General features: G+C 38.6%; 1 protein-coding gene across 1 annotated transcript in view; it reads right to left on the bottom strand.

Moving 5' to 3' along the window:
- Positions 1-23,378, bottom strand: part of SLIT3 (slit guidance ligand 3) — a 553,189-nt gene that overhangs the window by 66,293 nt on the left and 463,518 nt on the right. The window contains exons 24-26 of the mRNA XM_009285701.1: positions 20,792-20,863; positions 15,818-15,981; positions 11,461-11,585 (exon numbers count right to left, since the gene is read on the bottom strand). Coding sequence (XP_009283976.1) covers positions 11,461-11,585; positions 15,818-15,981; positions 20,792-20,863 — 361 coding nt within the window. The remainder of the gene's footprint in view (positions 1-11,460; positions 11,586-15,817; positions 15,982-20,791; positions 20,864-23,378) is intronic.

The raw sequence follows: 23,378 nt of genomic DNA, 5'->3' as shown, positions 1-23,378 counted from the left end.
CCGCTTCCCCACTCAGTTTGGTATCATCAGCAAACTTCATCAGGGTACGCTTGATCCCATCATCCAGATCTCTTACAAAGATATCGTTGGGCGTTGGGCCCAATATGGATCCTGGGGGACCCCACTTGTGACAGGCTGCCAAAGGAGTTATTTACCACCACCCTCTGGGTGCGGCCTGTCAGCCTGTTCCCCGCCCACCGCACAGACTTGTCTAAACCATAATGCATCAGTTTCTCTAGGAGGAGGCTGTGGGAAACCATATTGAAAGCCTTGGAGAAATCCAGGTAGACAACCTGGATTTCTCCAGGAATTCCAGGTAGACAACTAGGTAGAAACCTCCTGATGTAGAAAACTATCACTGCTGACTGCAGCAGAAACATGATCCAGCCAGTGATGAAGGCACCTGCAGACAGGCAGAAGTCTATCCAACTTCAATGCTTTGTAAATAGAGAGACCTCCTTCCAGCTAATTACAGCCTTGTTCAATGACTACAATGTTTTAAAGCATGCTGGAAAAATGAGCTATACAAAAGAAATACCAAATTTTATTCGAGTTGTTAACAATATACAATGTGTTCATAATAAATTTTATTTAGATGGTATATGTAGAGAACAGATGGTAGTGTTCACATGTTTAGTAAAAATACTAGACGAAGACAAATATAGTTGATAGAGACTTTAAATTAAGAACTGGGAAATTTTCATAAACAATTTAATTATCAAGCTCTAAACACAGCTAAAGCTTTTAGGGAAATCAGGCAAAACTACCAGCTACAAAGGTACTGTATTGCAAACCTAGTCCTTTACATTCCTAATAGCGGAAGTAATGCATCCTCATCCAACTCTCAGTCTCACAAACATTAATGCATTTGTCTTATGGGTGTCTTGGTCAGAAGTTAATAAGCAATCATTACATTAAGGGAAAAGGCTAAGTACATCTTCAACCTCATGATAGGCTTGAAGGAAAATTCACAGAAAGATAAACTGAGAAGTACAATGTGTTCTGTGAGTGGGTATTGAGGAATGTTATTCAAACTTACAATCCTAATGTTGTGAAATTAAAAAAAAATGGACACTTAAAGCCACTATGTATAGCTTTGCTCTGCTTCCACAGAGCTTGGGAAGTATTTTATTAAACACAGTTTTCTGAACAATTCTGATGTATGCTGATTGCTTGAGTGTTAAAACTACACCTGCATGTGCCAACGGGACTCGTTCATACATTCAGACCTGCAAAGGTCTAATAGCAGAGTAAAGGGCTAAATGTGGTGTGTAAACAAGTCATGATTCCTGATGCTTCATATAAAAGAATGAGATGAGACGGGATGAGAGGAGAGGGGGAAAAAACATCCAGAAATAGTACAAGACACAGACGCTCAGCACAGAAAGAGAATTCAGTTTAAACTCTTGAATGGATTTTTAACTTGAGTTTTGCTTCTTTCATGCTTAGTAAAGTGAGAACTATGGTCAAAGGTTTTCCTGAAGTTATGGCATACAGCTATCCAATATGGTATAAACTGATGCTACAGTCTTTTACCTAGTGGCATCTTTACCAGTGTTGTCTTTTCACCATTTGAAACCCTTATCCCTCTGTTATAAATAGTCAAAATTGGAGAGTAAACTGAAACATTCCCAGGGCAGGAAGGGAAAGAGATGTCTCATGAACAAAGTTTTATCACATAAACTTCAATTCCACTAGAAAATTAAGCTAGGAAATACGAATGAGATATTCAGCAGTTTCTCTGTAATAAATACATTTAGAAGCCATAAATACAACAGAGAAACAAGAAGAATTTTGCATAATTGACCAAGGAAACATGATGCCATGAATTCAGCTACACAGCCAATACACTCAGATACAAGTTTGGTAGGAAAAATTCTCTCAAGTTCTATCCACGATTGTGTATTTCAGAGTCTTTCATTGGAAAGAAACCCAGTATTTGCTATAATGAGACCGTGAAAAGGACAAGTTTTATGTGCATTGCAAATCTTAAAGCAAGTTATGAAAGTTAGCATGCCATCTTATGCTAATTGCAGCATGAAGGACTTGATGGACACCTCAGCAATCACTGCAAACACAGCTACTCAGCTTTGTGAAGGGAATACTTAGTTATCAAATAATTAAAGATGTTGCAATCTGAGTGAAGAATGAAACTAACTTTGAAATATAAAATTAATCTAAATTATTTTGCAGGAAGGGCTAAAAAATATAGCATTGGGAATTACTCTACTGTTATTTTACCAATGGAACCATTTGAAACTGATTTCCTAGTTGATTGCGCTGATATTAAGATATAGGTAGACAGCTTACACACTGATATCTATATACAGTAGTATGAAGTTCTTTAGTAGATCCAGGTGATACTGTTTCCCTGTTTATGGTCTTTCTGGCCACGGACATAATGGCTAAGCCTCAACCTGGAAAAGATGTAGATGACGCTCATTGGCAAGGTCAAACAACTACAAGAGCTGGCAGGGTGTATGTCAGATCCATCTGCTTAGGCATATACACAAATTATTTGGCAAGGCATGGATAATATCACAGTAATTTTGGATCAGACTGTTTTTAGATTGCCAGGTGGAAGTTGAAAGATTTTGATCATCTGTTGTTCACAAAAAGGCTGTGACTTCTCCTTCTGAATGCAGACCTTGCTACAGACATCCACGCCTTGGATGCCTCTAGGTTAGGGTACACACAGTGCTGATGAATTAACTATTTCTCTTTAGTCATCTGTCCCAATGGGGTAATAAAAAGGTACCTTCTGAGGGTTGCTGTTTACAAGCCAGTTAATTTAACATAAAAAAGTAATTAATTTCATCCATTTCTAGTTTTGAAAAAAATTTTAAAATAAATTTGAAATTACCTAGACAATTCTGATTTCTTTTTTTAGTTCAGTATTGTTGTTTATACAGCCATACTTACATTGACACAACAATACAACAAAAGTTGCCCGCTGCTCACAAGCATCATGAGAAATACTATTTGCTAAATGGCATAGAAGCTAGATTATGAAAAGGGGATACATTGATATTGGTTTTGTTGCTGCCCCCCTGACATTTGGCTGATTTAAATCCCTCTGAAAACTTTCACAGTGTTAGTGTCTGAAGTAAAAATACAGGTAATAGTTATTTATATCCCACCATCTTCAGCACTGTATAGTTATCTTTTGTGCCAGTCTAGCTTCATCTGGCACCTGATTAAACAATAATTGGGCATGGCAGCAGCACTTCTTAGTGACTTCCTTGTCCTTGTTAATAAATCACAATTGTCAATTTATAGCAAATTAGGCGAACTTTGCTCTCTGAAGCCTCATTTTATTTAAATCAGAAAGATTTATGATCCTCCAGGGTGTAATACACCTTTCATTACCTCCGTAGCTAGTAATCAAGAATATGCCTGTCAAAGTCAAAGTGCAAGGATTCATCATATTATTTTTTAAAATCTCTGGTTCTTCTCCTATGAGTATGAAATTTAATTCTCAGCGGACATCTGAGGTTTATTTTGCAATTATATTCATTACCACGTAAATCTTGATTGTCCTTCTAAACCTCTCCTTACATAGGCACTTTGGGTTTCAATGGTCTTTTGGGCTTTTAATCCATGACAGAAGATACGTCACTCATCTATCATGGAGTCAATTCACATAGCACATATCTGAACTGAGTCCAGAGGTGCCAAACCGGATGGGGTAGGTGCTGTAGAGCTTCCAAAGTTACTCGATCAACTGCCCAATACAGATCACTGTGTGAACGTTTTGGGAGATGTAGAAGAAAATTAGGGACACTGAAAATAGTTGATTTTGCCCAGGGTTGCCTCTGTACATAAAATCCAAACCAAAATATTTGATGTAAAACAGACATTGAATATTTTATGTGTAGTCTCTAATTCAACCAATATTCATGAATGAGAACAATGTTTTCAGTACCCTCAAAACACTTAAGGGCCTATTTATTTTAAAATACATGTTGCAGTGACAACAAAACTTTCCCTCTCACGCTATCAAAAGCCAGTGGCTCTTTTTTAGCGTGAACACTGTAGAGAAAGTTATAAAGACTGGACATTTGTATACAAAACACAATTCCTATTAATAAGAAATAAGAAATAAAAGAAAATATAATTGTTGTATTTTACACTTATTGCTCAAGGCAATTAACCTACGCCTAACACTTAAGCTACTGAATGCAGCCTGCATGAGAGAGGAGGGACACATCACATGCAGCAACCCAATGAAACCTAACATGAGGCAGGGCTTATGTAATTAAAAAACCTCTCCAAAGCACTCACTAGATTTCTGAAATAAATAGCGCTAAAGATGCTGGAAGAGTCACAGTCCATTTGAAGAAACATTTGCTGATGTATCCCTGCCTGTTAAGGATGAAGGCTTTTGGCGTGCAACAGGTCTGTACTGATAAAAGGTCTCACGCTGAAATACATGTTATATCAGCAAAAATGCCAGTAGAATCTGTTTCGCTTGTGGAAGCTGTGTAAAGCTTCCCCTACAAGGCTTGCCAGTTAGAGATACCAGCAATCCTTTCCGGCATAAACCAAGACTGTACTTTGACAGTGGGTTGCACTGTAACAGGTAACCCAGGCAGGCAGCAATGTTTTCAGAAGCAAACATGCAAATGAATTTTTCAGACTACTAAAGAAATCAAACATGCCCACTATGATAATGAGCAAGAGCACAACATTTATTTCAGAGGCGCTGAGAAGTACAGGGAGGTGACCCCCGGGGGGCCATGGAGACAGGCATCTGCCCTGCACCAGCTCAGCGCTGGAGTCTGACATTGCCAGCAACGGAGCGCAGAGAGGTTTGGTACAACTTTACCTGCAGTGTATGTGCACTTACCTCTACACAGTAAGCTACTAATTCTCAAGCTAGTCTGGCATTATATCATTTCTATTAACAGGAGAGAGTTTACTCTCACATGATAAAGAAAGTTTTCTTTTCAGCCTAGCCTGCTTACAGCAACTTCACCAATTCCATCATCCCCAAAGGAAAGGGGAAAATAAGGCAATTAACCTCCTAGGACAACCTCTGTTCATGTTCTTGGACAACAAAAGAAACCCAAAAGCCATCTTGTCAAGTACAGTCAATGCCAAGAAAGCCCCAAGGATAACAGATGACAGACAATCACAAGAAAATCTAACAATAAGGACTTTCAGCTGTGACCAACTACTTCAACCGATTCACTTATGCGGAAATGGTGGGATGCAGAAAATTAAGAGCTGGTTAAAGAGAACTTGATTAAGCAGAGTTATAGCAACCAGCAATCACCTGAAAGACAAACAAAACAGAGGAAGAAAAATTATTATTTAGTGTAATAGACCAGGCAAACATAAGAACAAGAGCCTGAAATTCAGACTAAACGCCAATAAAAACTTCTTCTTTAGGCTGGGAAAAGAAAGATTGGAAGCCTGGTCTCTTAAGGCATTTAGAACTAGACCAGAAAAACAGTAGTAAAAACAAAGCGGGGGGAATGATCCACATTGACAAAAGAATGAATATGACGGTGCCCATGTGTGGGTACGGCTTACTATTCACTTCGACTGCTCAGCTACTTCTCCTGATGCAGCACTGAACAAACACAGCGAATGCCTGAAGCTGCTCAACATCTGCTTTCTCGCTGGCCTAACAAAAATGGAAATACTTCTTCAGAGTTGGCTTTATTGTTAAGAGCCCTCATTAGGCCATGCCACAATACATTACTATGTTTTTTACAGGGCTTGTGGTGGGTGTATGCATGCCTCACCACCTTCAGCCAGCAACTGTGGCGGTAATCCCTCCTTAAGCCTTTCATTTTTATGCTCTTCTAGATCTAAATCTCCTTTTTCTTTAGACCTACTAAAACAGAAAGGGCAAAAAGAAACAAACACAAATCTGACTGATGCATAGTAAGTTTTACAGAATAAGCATACACAGGAAAATACTGTGATTTCTGAAGGTTTTTTCTGCCCTAGGAGCATTATATGAAATTACAACCGCCTACTGCTGACACTGGTGTTTGCCCTAAAAATCCATCCATAAATATAGGTCTACTCATTTACATGGCCACCCATCACTTCTCATCCCTAAAGGCTTTCTGCTTTATTACACTAAGAGTGGAAAATGCTTCTTCACCATTCATTAATAAGTATTTTAAGTATGGTTAAAACAAACAAATAAAAAATAAAACATCACAGATCACATAAACACACGCTCCAGGAAAATGAATGAAAGTTCAAGGCAGAATCAGCTGCACTGATTTCTTCATATGAAAACTTGGCATTGAGCTTACATTCCACTGTCTGTCCCCTCGACCCTAACACTGGGAGAGGAAAGAGGCCAAGACAGAGTAACATGTGAAGGCAGAGACGTTTGCTCTCCTGTCTCACATGGATGAGGGCAGGCTGGTTTAAGAGTTTCTTCCAATTTTTCCTCCTTTTGCAATTCCAACTTGGGGATTTATTTGTGCACTGACTGATGTATATGGGGACTTATATGCATATGTTAATAGATCCAAAGAAACAAAAGCACGGAGTTACATTCCTAAATAGTATTAGCCTAACAAACTAGGCATGGACTCTCACACAGCTGGCATGCATCAGCAGCCAAACTCTACACTTGGTTACATTCATATAACCCCACCCAAATCAGCATAACTAAGTGAGAAACTGGCCCATTGGAATAAACTTGCACTGTCTCGGCCTTGAGCTGTAAGAGCTGGCCAGAATATCTGTACATGAGCAAACACTACCATATCTACATTTTAAGATCAGTTCTATGTTGAATACTCCTAAAACAGCCATTATTCTAGGACTCTGACAGATTATTCACGTAACGCTACAGAAGTACATCTCCATGGCAAAGTGCAAATACAGCAAACTTCTTTTGCCCCTGCTCCAAGCAAATGCAAGGCCATGTGCACCCCCATGAGCAAATGATACAGTCAGTGCAGCACTGAGTCCACGCTAATGGCATGGGGTCTGTACTGATATAACCTGCTTATTAGCCCTGTGCTGAGCAGTCACAGCTTCTGCTCAGCTACATCTATCTGCTCAAGTGCTGGTACATTAGTTATATCTGTGTACAACATGTGATAGACATGAATACCGCATATCCCAGAGACACTTTGTTCTGAGATTCTCAATTTCTAACCCTGTTTTCAGGGATGAAAACCTGGCGCAGGGGGCGGGGAGGAGGAAGAGCCAAATTCCTAGCAGAACTTTGGAGCCAGCTTCCTCACTAAATATCATTCTGGCTTCACTATAATGCCTCCCACCACAAGAGTCTGGCTGCAAAGAATACTGTCTCTCCAAAGCCCAAAAGCTTTACCCAGGATTTTTCCAATTGTATCTGTCATTCTGGATGACTGGTGAAATTGCCTGAACCCTCAAGATACTGCAGTGCTGCTAGAAAAGTCAAGACACTGGCTGAACTCAACAGGGAGGTGAATAGAGTTGGATAAAATTTACAGAGCAACTCTACCACAGACACGCATCAGGATCTGTTGCCCAAAGGGTGGGATATGTGCTATGCTAATTTTACCTATCTTCACTTTCCATTTCAGACAGCTTTCGGTAACAGCAGAACTCAGAGTTGACAAACATCCTGCGTCCCAACAGCTCAGGCTCCTGTTTAGCTGAGCAATCAAGGAGGCTGTGGCGATGCCTAGGCAGGTACTGTATTTCATGTTCCAGGTTGGCAATGTTCTTTCACTTCATAAAAAACGCAGATGTATTTTAAACTCTCTTTCTTCAGTTCTACAAATAACACCTTTTGGAAGAAAGAAAATTACTCTCCTTCATTTGTTGTTACCTCAGTTTTAAGAAAAAAAAGTATGAAAGACACCGAAATCAGCCAAAAAGTCCAAAAGGGCATTTTCAGAATGGCAATGGCAAAGTACACTGAGCGTTGGTTTCACTCACCTTAGTTTTTACTACAGCTATTCAAGTAAATCCTTTCTCAATGGCTTATTGATTGCAAGTTTGATTATTCTCTTGAATTCTAACACCCATAGACTTGATTTTACAATATCAGTGGGAATACATAAAAGCCACACACTCTGCAGGATAAATGAATTAGTACGGTACCGTTATCTATTTACCAGCCACCAGCTGCACTCACACACACTTGCACTGCAGGTCGCCAGCAGCATTTAAAGCAGAAGAAAGCTTCATTTCTCTACTCGTAATCATACTTCACAATCTAAACCACACATATTATTTAAATAATCTTTCAAAGAATGCTATGGAGAAGAGGAAAAAAAAATCGCTGGATAATTACACCTATGTCTGTGTTAAATATGAAAACACAAGTTTTGTAACATTAAGAGACATTTCCTGCCAGCATTGGTGGCACCCTGGAGCTCAAGCTTGTGCAGCCTGCCAGTTGCCATAGGTGGCACTCTCACACCGTCTCCCACTGTCTCTGGGGCTTTGTCCCCAAAGAACAACGGAAAAAACGCTGTTTCAACCATAGCTTATCTATAGCAAACACATTCATCACCCATTTTAAGGAAAGAGCAGCAGCAAAGATAGCTATCAGCACATAGCCTTCCCCGTTCCTAAGCGAGCAATCTATATTTCTGTCATCAAACACAACTGCCCGGCCCACTGGCCTCTCAGCTCAGGTGGTCCATGAGTTATCACACTTTTAAGTTTACTCAAACCCATCATGGGCAGCACTACACATTGCTGAAAGCCCCATAAGGTATGCATTCAATAGCAAAAACATTTTTGTGATCATGAAAAATAAGAGATGGAGCCATCATCAATGTGATAGTGAAAAATAAAACTATAGGCTTTTGCAACTACGGTTAACTGGTAGAAGTTCCTGATTCCATCAGGCACCAGTTTGGCAACTGGTGACTTAGGCGGCCTTCTGCTAGCTGGCCTACTGTTTTTTTTCTGAAGGCTAGCATGAGCATAGGAACCCCAGAAAGCGGTCTGTAACTGTCTGTCCCTTTCCAGGGAACATTATAAAGCCGTCAGCTCATTTGAATGAGCTTACATTTGAAAAAAGGGTGGGTTTTTCACTTTATTGATGCACTCTTCCACACAGGATTTTTTCGAAATCTACATCAAACAAGGAAAAACAAATGCTGAGAGGGCAGATTTAGGGCAATTTATCAAGGTCTGGGAAATAGCTTCCAGATGGATAGAGCTGTTTGGTGCTGGCTGGTGAGAAGGAAGCAAGGTATTGTTATTGAATTAGCATGAATCTCTGGTGGAGAACTGCGTGGTAGATAGAGTACTCCTTTCATATGGTTTGCATTTGGACCTGTCAAATTTCATTTTTATTCAAAAACCTGTGGTAAAGACACGCAGTTCTTTTTTGCTTATTAAATTTCCAGCAATTCTCCCTGTACTGTTATCCAGTCAGTATTTTTAAACTCTGCTCTAAGTGCCATGCCTGGGTCTGTCTGCTCTTTGCCATGCTTGGATGACAGCTCGGTGCTTACAAGCACACGAGTGGTTTTAGGTTTTACATTCAGACACTGAATGTCACCTGAGAAAGTGTGTGAGAGAGGAGAAAAGCTGGATGTTCTATGAGATGTTTAAACTGAGCCACTTCAAGAGTTTATCAAAACCTTTCTAAGAAAATGATGCATACTGAGGTCTAATGTACACTAGAAAGTGATTGCTAGTATAACTGGAGGATTATTCTTGATTATTCTTGTTAATAAATCCTCCCTATGTAAACATGTCTTCTAGCAGTATAAATGCACCTATACTAGTGCATTTGCTAATACAGAAAGAATATAAAAAAATAGAAGAAAAAACTAAGGGCAAAAAAAAGATATGCTCATAACAAACACATTTCTACTTTGAACTACCTGGATATCTTTTCCACGATATGTGCCTTATAGAGTAAGACATACACAAAGATTTATGTATTTTCCTGCTCGTTTTGAAAGCTTTTACTTTTCAAGTTAGCCTAACAGTCACCTAGTCCCATCTGAAGAATTCAACCTAGTTTATGTTAAACATCAAATTAAAATGACTGTTCTATTAACCTGAGGAGATAAACAGCCAGTTTCCCTCATAGCAAAGACAAATCAATTGTTACCAAGTAGTTAGTTTCAGTTGAATGAATTTTTAACAATGTGGTCTTTTAAGATCCTAGAAAAGTTGCTGGTTGATATGCCAATGGGTAGAAGGATTTTTAATGAGAGGAAATTTCCAATGGCTTTTTCAATTATTTAGGAGAATTGTTATTATTCTTGAGTACCAAGCATGGGGGTGAAATAGAAGAAATGAGCTTTACATCTTCTCTTTTTCCAATGTTTCAGGGATCTACCGCAATTACTCTGTTACCATCTGGGATGTATCCTATGCAAACAGAGAAGGGAAATGGTGATATCATCAGACCCAACTAATTCCTAAATCCTACCTGAAATGTAAGACATGGGTACTTGTGCTTACTTCCCACACGTATGTCTGGTTTTGCCCTTCTTTTTTTTCCATATAGTTCTTATTACTCTGTGTTTTATGAGCATCTGCTTCAACTGACCAAGACTCTGTAAGAAATATCCAATGAGGCAAATAAAATCACAGTTTACAGGATGCAACCTACTTCTTTGGCCATAACATCCGATCCCCTCCAGGCTGTGAACAGATCATATGCCTCATTTATTACTTATACTTAATCCTTCAGCTACTGACTACTGAGCTAGGTTTCCAGTTATATCAACTCTGAAACAAAGTCTTGGTAGCCTTAAGCTCTCATGATGTGGTGTTAACAATAGGAGTTACACATCACTACCGAAGAAATTGCATTCCTCAATGACTCGATTTTCCGATTTTCAAATGTGTTATCAAGAAACTGACACTGCATGCTCACAATGCTTGGCCTCTACAGGATCTCACATTTGCAGATCACTCTATGGACATCAGTGCTCAGAACTCAGAGACAGCTGAGCTAGTGGTTGTGTCTAATCAGTTATCATCTTTCTGCTAATCAGTCTGTGTGAGATGGATGTAAGCTAGCAAGTATCAATGTTCTGTCACTGTGGACTAAACTGGCCCTTAATTCTCATCTGAACTGCCTCCCCTTTGGCCTGGCAGCCTATGAAACGGTTATCTTGTTGCTGGCAAAAGAAAAGAAATGAAAGGGAAGACAAACTCATCTTGCCATTTCATATGGATGTCTACATCACAGAATTAGAATGCCCAAGGTTGGAAGCGACCTCTGGAGATTGCCTAGTCCAACCACGCTGCTCAAAGTAGGGTCAACTACAGCAAGTTGCTCAGGATGATCCGTATAGTCACAGCACAGAGAGAAAGAAATGCTTTTCCTATTGCACAGGATAAAACTTGTAGTGGGGCGCAGTTGAAAGGTCACACACAATCTGCTTGAGTAAGGGATTTTTTTTAGCTCAGTTGCCTGTAAAATTGTCTTCTCATGGTACAACAATTAAGAAAACAGAAGAGATGAGGAACACTATTGCTTTTCATGTCGTTCATTTGTAGTCATACCTTGAAGCCAAAAGGGCAAGTGCATTGATAAAACTCCACTGGATCATTGTTGCATGTCCCATTGTTCTTACATGGATTGGAGAGGCAGGGGTTACACTTGGACACAACACTGATATCTACCGGCTCTGGAAAAGCAAAACGCAGTGTATTAGTAGAGAACTGGATTACAAAATTAATACTTCCCGTACTCACACATACATTTTTTCCTAATGCAGTATTCACCCTGCGTTGGCACAAACGCATATGCTGTGGGTGCAACTTTACACAACAGCATGGGATTCCCAGGGATTAGAGAGATTTTAAGTACTTAAATCAAGTGCTAGGCAAGTCTCAATGATGCTTATATTCTCCTGGACATGCAAACATCAGCTCTGAAAAAACATGTTGGGAATCTCCAGAGAGTGGGCTTATATATATATATGGCTTTCAGCAATTTTTCCTTCTCTCAGTGCTGGAAATTCTGCAATAACAACCCCTAGGGAACTATAACATGACATTTCTATGGCTGGTAACAAGAATGAAAGTGCAGATGCAACAGCAGAAATGAAAAACATGCATAAGAAAGATTTAGTTAGAGGCTTATGGGAATATTTAGGTGCAAAGTGTTCTACCATCCTTAATTTTAAGAGAGTTAAAAACTTATTTTCTTCCTGTTCTGCTCAGAAGAATGATTATCAACATTCAGCTATCTTGGCAAAATACAACAAAGACAAATATGCAAAGATGTAAATGTATGCAGGTAAATATGCATGGCCACATTTAAACCGTTTAATAAACCACATTTTTTAACAGAACTCTTCCAGAGAAGTAGTGATGTTTGTGGGTGAGCAGGAAAATTAACACAGACCAAAACAAAACTAAGTACATTTGGGGTACCAAGTCAATCAATATTTTATTATTGAGATTTTACAGAAAGCTAATTTAGACAGTTATATTTACAGTTAAAGAAATGGTGATTTTGAAGTGGCTAAATGTCAAATATTAATGAGTTAATGGCTTTTACACGTAAAAAATAAAACCTAACACTTTAAAAGGGCTTAAATTATATCAGGCAGTAAAGACCCTAAAATAATTTATTTCATTTTTAAGGAAATACATTTTAAAATAACTTAAAATTGGTCCTGTGCTAATCAGAAGTGGGCACAGAGCTTCTGTTACTGCATGATAAATGATAAGAAGGACTAAATTGTGAAACATCCTGAAACTGAAGAAAAGAAGCTTATACTTGATGTTAGAGAGAAGGTGGAGCTGTAGAAGGTTACCAAAACTAGGGATGAAAGAAACCCCTCCACTCAAGGATTTGCTTTGGACCATTCTGTATGAGATATAAACCTTCATTACTAACTTTGAATACTGGCACAGCACCAACAGGGGGTAAGAACATGACAGAAATGGGTACTAAGGAGTCTCAGCTGAAAAGCACCTGCAAAGGCTGTAAAGGCTATATCCTGATCCTACAGTGATGGTGGTGTTACCAGGGCCACTGATTGCAGAGCGCAACATGCAATAGTCTGTTAACAGGGTACAGTTGATTGCAGAGTGCAACATGCAATAACAAGGAAAAAGCACACAAGTAGTAACAAATAAAAAAAATGAAACAAAAGACCGTTGCCGTCCTCTTCTATCTTTGCATTTATGTCTAACTAAATGCCATACATGTTTTTAACTTGGACTTAGGACAGCAAGAGGAAATAACATCTGAATTTCTGGCACTGGCAAGGGGGGGGAATGTGACATATCTGAGCTACTTTTGTCTTGGAGGTAGACTATACGAAGAATATATGAAGGTAGCTCCTCGGAGAGCTCATGAGACAGGCAGCAGTGCTGCTCTTCTAAGATTTAGAGGTCACTAAGCCAGAATTTGTTCTATTATTTATTTATTTCATAATACACACTCGTACATTTTCCATTTATTCCTATGGCATAGATCAAAGCTAATCAATGTAGGAGCTAATAAGAACAGTGTTAGTTCCTAGCAGTTAAGTAGTTCATTAGTTTGCCCTTGTGGATTTGATTCATAAATCCATATAGCAAAATGCCCTCAGCCCAGCACATTCCTTTCCTCTACTGCATAACTAGGAGGGCAATTTAATAAAAAGCAGAGCTGAGTTTGCATGACTTGCACATTACATACTTTTATTTTCTTGGCTCTGCTGAGACATAACCTTCTGCTCAGTCACAGGCTGAAAACATAATTTTAACAAGAATAAGTTAAACTCTACTTTTTTTTAATGTAAAAGTTACTGGAGGTCACCGAGTACAGCTATGCACTACCTTTATACAAGCATCTCAAGGTACCAAGCTCAGCATGGGCTGACTTCTGCAGCAACGACCCAGGCTTTTATGGGGGCGGGGGGTTCAGCCCACCCTGAGCTCTGTGCTAGCAGTACTTGAGCTAGGACTGAATCTGCACAGGCAGAAGTACAGACATATCCTTGGACATTCTGTGTCACCCCACAGAAGTCTCGCTCTTCTGCTGACAGGCACATGTCACAGCTACAGCTCAGTGATGAGAGGGTGATGCAGCTGCAGGACAAACCGAGGCTGCACTGTATCCTGTCACAGGCCACGCACGTGGCTCCAGCCTGAGGGTAAACCTGCACTTGACATTGTAATAAATCCTGTTGCTTTACCATAAAAGAGCATCACCGATGGCCAGACAGAATAGCACAAGGCATTGGATCTTAAACACGCGCATGGGAAATGGGTTCAGTTAGACTACCAAATCATGCATTGCTTTTCAAAATATATGTATTGTGATGAGAAAAGGTGAATTTTGCTAGGGTCTGGAGCTTCTTGGAGTACACTGCCACTCGTCCAGACCATCAACGGTTTCTGCTTGTCCAAAGACCACCTCCGAATCAACACATTTTTCTCCTTTTCTAGTCAGATAAAGCGAGCCATGGAGACAGTTGGGGTAGTAGGAAGCTCACCAGCTTTCTAGTGGACGAAACTAATATTTACATAAAAAACATACAGCTGTTTTTAATAGTCTGGATCGCAGGTTTACTTATCTCTTGCCTAAGAGTTGCTTGCTTAGTTTTCAGAGTAAGTGAGTGTAACTATTGATATATCACAGTTTCAGAACGAAGAAGTCGTCTAGCTTCTCTTTCTGGATTAATTCTGAGACCCTGTTTAATATGTAAATATGATCATTTTCTTAGTTTCACTTCATGTGAACAAGTACATTATTTGGTATTTTTAGTATTTAGGGTATATTTGTACTTCACATTTGAGAGACTATTATGAAGTCTGTAGTTCTGATAATTATAGTCAGAGTTCTGATAGTTTTGAGACTGACATTTCAAAGTAATTAAATTATAAGGTTACAGTTATTAAAAATATATTTGAAAGGACATAAAATTCAGCTCAGGCTTGGGAACTTGTGTTCTAAATCCACCTCAACACCATCATTTGTTTGTTCAGCAGTTTAATCCCTGCCTCTATAAAATCATGCTGCCAAGCAGTACTGTAAATGTGCATGGCACTCTGAGAGACGTGCATAAAAAGAGGCTTTATGCCCTCATTTCCATTTCTAAGAGAGGCTACTGACCAATCTTTTCCACTATAAATATAGCTCCATCTTCACATACTTGCTGATAACTTAAGCGAACCTCCAAAACTTTTTTTAGAATAAGAAAATACAGGTATATCCTAATATACATTCAGTAATAAGCTACTTACTTTATCCACAAAAATGTGTGCTCCTTATCATTTGTCTAACTGCTGTCTAATGCAGCATACTCCTATCATTGACTACCCTAATCGTTAATAGCTGCACCTCAACCCTCTCCTGAATAAATATACAGTGTATTCAGACATGAAGCATTTTCCATAATCTACAATTTCTGATACAGAGCTGATGAGGACAGTTTGCAGATCTTCAAATGAAAATGTACTTTTGGCAAATATTTGCCTTCCAGAATAATTCTCAGTTTCTCAGTTTTCAAGTAAATGTACATAATAACTAGAGTGCTCTGTATTTTTAAAATAACCCTTACTTTACCAAAGTTTTCTGGGGTAGGTAGAAGGCCAAAACCAATTTATTTGCTCAAGTTAAGTTCTAACAACATCCTGTATGCTAACTTGCCATTATATAATCTGGTACGAGCAACAGGAATACTAACTCCTGAGGTTTGCTGGTTTTCCTTCCAGTGGTGCAGTTAACTGCACTTTGTGGAAGAACACTTGAAAATGGAACTTGAATGTAATGTGATGGTTCAGAAAATGAAAGCCAAACCCAACTCCCCCCGAAACTCACTTTAAAACCTAACAGCTTCCAAGAGTATAAAAATAAAGCACTGTATATGAGGAAAAGCAACAGGACAGAACAGAGAGCCTCCCAGCTTGCTCCTACCTTTGCACTGGAAGTGGTGAGTCGGTGTTGTGAGCAGCAGCCTGTCCACCATGGCGTCAGGCCCGCTGCAGCGGGCTATCCCTGGCTCTTTGTACCCTGCCTTCACCCACTCGGAAAGCCAGCGGAGGTTGCAATCACAGTGCAAAGGGTTGGTACCTAGAGCCCTAGTGGTGTAAAACAATTAACAGCAGTTATTTTGGCTTGCAAGCAAGGATAACATCCCTGATCTCATTGAGGCACATTTTATTCTACACTTTTACAGAAATGCTTTACTTAAAAATGCAGGAAAGATCTTCCAAGTATTCAGGAAGTCTTTTAGATTTATCTCCTCCAGTATTCCCACTCTTCTCCTTTCTTCCCATCGTTAGCTAGGGAGGTTGTATAAATACCTAACAACAAATCACTTTTTCAAACAATAAATCACTTTTTCAAACAATTGTGCTTGAGCAATGTTGCCAGACATATTGCTTTCATCAAATTTATCACGTTGGTTTCTTTTATTTAAGTCTTTGGCCTTCATGAGCAGATTCTAACAGTGAATTGTGAAATATAGTTTGGATCTGATGACTCACGTTAATGTCTCCTCACTAGACGAAACATACACACAGAGGATACCCCTGTTTTCACAACTGCAACCTGGTGTTTGCTAAGTTTGTTTCTGGCTTTGAAAACACATTTGCTGGTTAACCCATCACTTGAGTTAGGTCATATGGTTGAAGTAGATGCATTCATGTAGCGTAATCATAATTCACAGAAATTTTTTGTTTTCATGGCGATCTATCCAAAGGAAAACAAACCTTTTTACCTTAAATTTAGGTGCTGCCTTGACTAATTTATACTATTTTTTCTCTTAAAGAAAGTGCCTTTTCAGGCAATCAGTCAATTACAAAGTCCAGACTTCAGAAAAGTCAGTTTAAAAACAATTCATTTTTGAAAGCGCAAAGAAATGCATGTTGGAATTCTGAATTTATTTTGCTGAAAGTAAATGTAAAGCTTTAGCTGTACAACACTTGAATTGCCATGGGAAGAAAATTAACTAAATAAAGATTAGCATAGGGAAGAGATACTAAAGAAACCAATAATTCAAACTGGGTTTTAGACTTTACTGTTTCTGCATATGTTATAAACTATTTTTAAGATGGTATTTTAAACTCAAGCTTCTTTCAAATAAAAACATATCAGAAAGGATATTAAGATAGAAACCTCAGTAAATTTGTTGATACATTTCTATTGGAGTGACTAATGAACCCACTGTGCCCTAGACAGATTCATAATGAGAGTTCATAGGTTCAAACCCTGTCTAGGGCTCATTCATCAAAATTAAATGTGCACTACAGCACAGTATTAAAAAATATCCATCCATTCCCTCTGTAAATCCATTGCTTACAATGGAAAAAAACTACTGGGTTGACTTTTTGACCCTGTAACTGTGATCAACTGGCTCACTTGTCCAAGGTCAAACAAAACGCAGCAGTGAAAGTTGGACCAAGAAATTAACTTTAGCATTGAGCAACTGCCATATATAAAATGGGAGTGGGAGGACAACGGAAAGCTAGTTACCATGTTAATTAATCTTTATAATCTACATTAGAAATAAAGCTGCTCTATAGACACTAGAAATGATTACCAAGAACATTGTTGTACAACTGCAGAAATTATCACATGTAGCTTTCCATTCTTTTGTTTGGGGTTTTGTTTGGGTTTTTTTTCCCTTAATTTCTAGGAACTATAGTGAATTCTTGTATTTTCATTCATGAGTTCTAACATACTCTCTCTATTTTTTTGCCCATTATAGCAAAATATTTCCAGAAGGTAAAAATATCTTGTGCTGTAATGAAATACTAACACCAGCATTTTCAAAATGTTGTGCAGATATTTCTGTTCAGACACTTTTTTTTTTGAGGCAACTATTTCTAGGAACTATAGTGAATTCTTGTATTTTCATTCATGAGTTCTAACATACTCTCTCTATTTTTTTGCCCATTATAGCAAAATATTTCCAGAAGGTAAAAATATCTTGTGCTTTAATGAAACACCACCACCAGCATTTTCAAAATGTTGTGCAGATATTTCTGTTCAGACACTTTTTTTTTTGAGGCAACTTAGAATAAAGTCAATTAAAATAACTCTAGCCATGATAATGTAGAGAAACAGAGGAGGGGACAGCTTTTTTTTATAGGTAACTAACATAAATTTGAGTAAAGTTGAGATGATTCAACAGGATTAGGAATCTGAGCTGTTTATCAAAAATATGTCTGACAGAAATACCTGCTGTACACAGCATCCATTACCAAGGGTTTCTTTTGGAGTCCCTGGAGTGCCGAGAGGTCGGGTTATGTGTGGGCAGGATTTGGGAAACTGAATCAGTTAGAGAGTTGTGTGTATCAGTGAATAGTGAAGACAGCAAATGCAGGAACTGACCTAACTGAGAAGGTCTCAGTTCTACCCCAACAGATTTTTGGTTCTTTTTAAGTATTAATATATGTGGTCCTTCAGTAGTGCTGTAAGATTTTTATCATTGCCCTGGACTAAACAAGTTAGTAGAGTCATGGCTTAAATAGACAATAATGTGATTCAAGTAAATAAAGGAAGAAATAGTAAAGAAAAACAGTGTGTATACCATAGACAAACCTTCCTCTGTCTTTAGTGAGGTACATCAGCTACATAGTTTGTTATACTAGTTACATTACAACAATATGATGTTTACAATGTAAAGGAAATTTGGTGAACATTTTTTTGTAGGCTTTAAACAGCTATGGAAGAAGTGATTGAAGTATCTAGATCTCAGTTTTGTTCTTCCAATTACCAACCGATTTAAAGCTATTACAAAAGACTGACTAAAATCAATAGTTTTGTCTGTGCTACACAAATACTTCTTTGCAATTCCAAAGGTTAATTCGATACCCTCCCTCTCCCGCCCCCCCCAAACTGTACTGACGCAGAAGTTGATCATCCTGCTCAATACCTTGGTAGTCAGCTTTCTCCAGCCATAATACCTACCCTACTCTTAGCCACCCAGCTTGTAAATTTAACATAAAATTTTGGTCTCTCATGCATTATGAGTTTGATGAGTAGCAACCCCTTGTATCATTTTCAAAATTATTCCAAGTGCATGCTTTCTCCTTGAAGATCTATATATCAGGAAGAGCTCAAAATGAATTTATTTTCAATTATGTATGACTTTGTTTGAATAAGCATAGCTTTTTCTGGCACGTGAAGAGCAAAATCATTGTGGTTGCTAAAAGTTTCGGAATCCTCTTTAAGAAACTGGAGAGCACAATTGCACTGTAAAATTCAATTGTTCAACTGTGCAAATTACACCCCAGACAGGTCTTATTTATTTTATGGATCCTATTTATTACCGTTCATTTGAGCTTTGTGTATTTTACATTTCTGGCAGCACATACATCTAAACAGATAGACTGCAGCGACTGTATTGGGCCAAAGGGGTTTTTATCACTCCCTAAGGCGAACGGTTTACCCAGGAAAATTGTATCTGCACTTCATTTAAAGTAAACCCTGAGGAAAATCCAAACAAATGGGGCATGATATGTTTATCTCTTGAGTTCTAAAAATACCCTTAGAAGCCAGATTCCCAGTATGGAAGGTGTCACTGTGCTTCCAAAAGGAGATACAGGGCTTCAGCACAGTCAGACTTTCATTACGAAACAACGTATAAAATGACTTGACAATGCTGGGAACATGATGAAGAAATACATTTTGTGCAAAATGACTATTTTCTCTGACTTAGATACCAGGGTGTAAGCTTGAAACAGAGATGGTTATTTCTTAGTTGAAGTTGAAATTGCCTGAGTTGCTCACATATGATTTCTGTCCCTACCAATCTGAGATATCTTTTTTTTTATTGTCTAGAGAGAAACTGAGACAGAAAGCTGTTACACAGAATAAACAGTCTGAGGGCATACTTGCTATCCAGAAAATATGTAAATATGAACTGAACCTTGTGTTCAGGTAAGTGTTCTGGAGGGCATGCTTAAGGTTGCAAAGAGAGAAACAGAGATATAAAACCTACGTCAGATGCACATATATCTGTTTGTATGTCTCGACATGTATACATCAACATCAACTCGTGTGCATGAGGGCAGCATCAGAGCAGAAAATATCCGTCTCAACTTGTGAAACTAGTCGCTTCACAAAATGACCAAGACATACCCAGCCCTCTGATTGCTTGAGGACAGTAATCAAGAAACATGCTACACAAAATTTCTTTTCCTTTACATCTACTGTCTAATAATGTACAGTATCACACAGTATCTCAGTGAAAAAACACTTTCTATTCACTCTTTTGGCACCAGCTGTCACACTTCAGGCTTATTTTGTAAAAATTGCAGCTATTTGTCTTTACAGTTCTTTCATCAACTGAACTGTATTTAAAATATCCTGAACCTCCACCAATACAATAGTAATTTCCTGAAATATCTGAAACTTCTAATAATTTTTGCAAATTATGGAATGAAGTATTAATGCTGTGAAATGGCCAACTTCCATATGATTAAATATATATGCCTGAAATAGTGATTCATCAACAAGTTCATATACTGACAACATTTCAGTATGCAAAACATATGACACTTATTAAGCACAGAATTCACATTTGCTTAATATTTGCTCTTTGTGGGAGGTTTCCTGTCTCACTCTCAGACCATAACACACTCTGCATTTCACACAGACAATGCTGAAAGAAAGCCTTAAACACAAAGTCCACAGAAGAGGAAACTGTCACATTTCTCATTTGGTTTTCCTTAAGAAAATATTTCGGTAACTAATGACAACAGGTTCTAGTATTTTTTTGTTTCCTTTGAACAGATGCGCTAAGAATATCCACAGAGCAGAATATGGAAAGTGAGCAGGAAAAACAGAAAAGCTAGACAATCTTAAATTTGTAATAATATGTACTGTTTTATAAATCTGAAACCGTTAAACAAACAGATGAACCCAGACAGAAGTACTTACAGATGGGACAGGGATACCAGGTCATTGAAAGAACCTTCGGGAACACTGGAAATGTCGTTTCCATGGAGCGTCCTAGAAGAGGGGAAAAGCAGGAAGGTATCAAACCACAGTATTTTATCTGCTCCCCACAAGTGAAGGAATTGGCGCTTAAGAAAGATATTTAGTTTTGTTTCTTTGAGAGTTTCTATGAGCTTCACAACTCACGAGCTTCCATGCTTTATTACTTCTACTTCTAGATGTTGACATTTAAAATAATGATATAATCGGAATTGTTGGTGACTAATGTTTTAAATTAAAAAGGTGACATACTATTTATGCTATTAAAAGTACATTGATGACAAGCAGACCCTCACGTACAGACCTGTATGCTTTTACAGAATCCCATTAGCTGGAAACACAGAAAAGAGGGAAAATATGAACCGTGAAAGTTAAATTAAATATTGACTTCAGAGAGATCCTAGGAGAGAGCAAGGGTCCATGAGGGCAAATATATCTGCACTTTCACATTCTAGTTTCCCATTCTTACAGTAGGAAATAACTCTTTGTGTGGTATTTTAAAAATCCATTTGACAAATACATTTATGCTACCAGGGAAAATACTTGAAATTAGTTGTTTTAGGGTATTATTGACCCTGCGCAAAGAAACCAACATTTTTCTAGCAGGGTTTTCAGGATTCTTGTGACAGGGTTCTCCACTATTTCCAGGACAATTTAAGCAGCCACTTTATCTCTTTTCTAAGAAATACATTTATGTGTGTGTTACATAGGCAAGCATAAACGGAAAGATTTTTCTTGCAGCTTGTAGAGCACAATACTTATATTCAAAGTGGCAGACACAAGAGTAAAAATCATTATTTGTGATTACTTGTGGTTTTCATTGCAATCGCAACTGAAGGCCCGGCTACAAAGTAGGGCACCACCACTAGAGGTTGTGACAGACAAACAGAGGAAGAGCACTTCTTGCAGCACCAAGGCTATGATCAGAGAGGAAAACACCCAGCAACAAATGAGTGTGCGGGAGGGCACAGGATGCTGGGGGTGATAATTGCATAAAAACTATCCAGAAAATGCACCAGAGAAGATACACAATCATGTAAAATTTTATTTTATAAATAAATAAAATCAGCTATTCAGCTGCTGCATCCTCTGCCTCACTGGATAATTATCTGGCAAAAAACAGCATAGAGAAAAACATTTCTAGTTTATTCTAACTTTTCTAGTTTGCATGTCGCTGAATACCAGCTTACTACCTCACGTAGTAACAGACAGAAAGAACTCGTAAGGAGCTGACAGCAGTCCATTCCACTGGATCTCACTAGCTGTTTCTTAAACAAAAGTTGGCAGAAAACTTGCAAAGGAAAAGGACATCAATATTTTAAAATTATATTTTCTTTTGCACTTCTCCCCTGAGCTGGTTCAGTTATAGCAAACTGCTGTATTGTTTATGTCCTCTTTCCCAGGTCCAGCAATTACTGCCAGTGCTCCAGACGTGGCAGAGGAGGGTGGAAAACAGAAACCTGCTGTGTGTCAGTTTTGTAGCAGCTCTTTCCCTCAAGTCATTTCTTTTCTAATTTACCTGGTGATTTGCGGAACACAGCAATCGCATCTTATTTTTTATTTTTGTGACTGTACAGATGCTTGAAACGGTGCACATTGAGTTTATTTAAAACAAACTAAACATCTGGGCCCATGGAAATACACAATAGCCCCAGATGAAAATAAAAGCATCTCTTTTTCCATCCTTTCTTCTCTTTCTCCACCCTAACACCACTATAAGCTTCACCAGGATCTACATGATGCCTTATAACTCTAATGAAGTCTGCCTTTACATACTGCCTTACACCAGCATACACAGCAAGGAAAGCCAAACTTGCCAGGGGAAGATACACCTTGTCCTGTCTCCTGTGAGCCTGGGCCCTGCCATGGGGCTGTGAACTATGTGAGCATAAGCAATGTTACCACGATCACGTTTCACAGCTGCTCATTGCAGCTGCAGTTTCTATCTATCGTACTGCAAAGTTTTTCTACAGAGCATGAAACCACAAAAACTACAGCAGCGTTATCCTGCTGGCATCTCTCTCCAGTTCTTGATGCCAGTACACCAAAGACTTCCCTTTCCAACATCCTGATTCTGAAATTTTCTTTTAAGCATACCTAAGTTTTGGCTATTAATAATAATACTTGGCATATATAAGGATGGATCTCCAAGCAACTAATCTGAACAGGAACAGGAAGGAGGTGAGCTCCCACACAGTAACTCCAGATAAAGCACACTCACTAATTCTATACAGAATGACCAACTGACTGAGACATACCCCACAGCTATTAAATAAGGAGTATTTTTGTTGGTATGAGGATGCAAGATCAGGCCTGGGCAACAGCTTATCATCAAAATGTTCCCTCCTTCAATGAAATGAGCATATTTAAATAAGCAGACACTCATAATGAGCTTATATTCTGATCTTTTAAACTACTGTATTGGGTTTGCACAGCAAGGTTTTGGTAGCAGGGGGGTTACAGGGGTGGCTTCTGTGAGAAGCTGCTAGAAGCTTCCCCTATGTCTGACAGAGCCAATGCCAGCCGGCTC

Source organism: Aptenodytes forsteri, unplaced genomic scaffold (assembly GCF_000699145.1).
Source record: "Aptenodytes forsteri isolate BGI_AS27 unplaced genomic scaffold, ASM69914v1 Scaffold54, whole genome shotgun sequence".
NCBI lineage: Eukaryota > Metazoa > Chordata > Aves > Sphenisciformes > Spheniscidae > Aptenodytes > Aptenodytes forsteri.
This window is presented reverse-complemented; position numbering and strand designations above follow the sequence as displayed.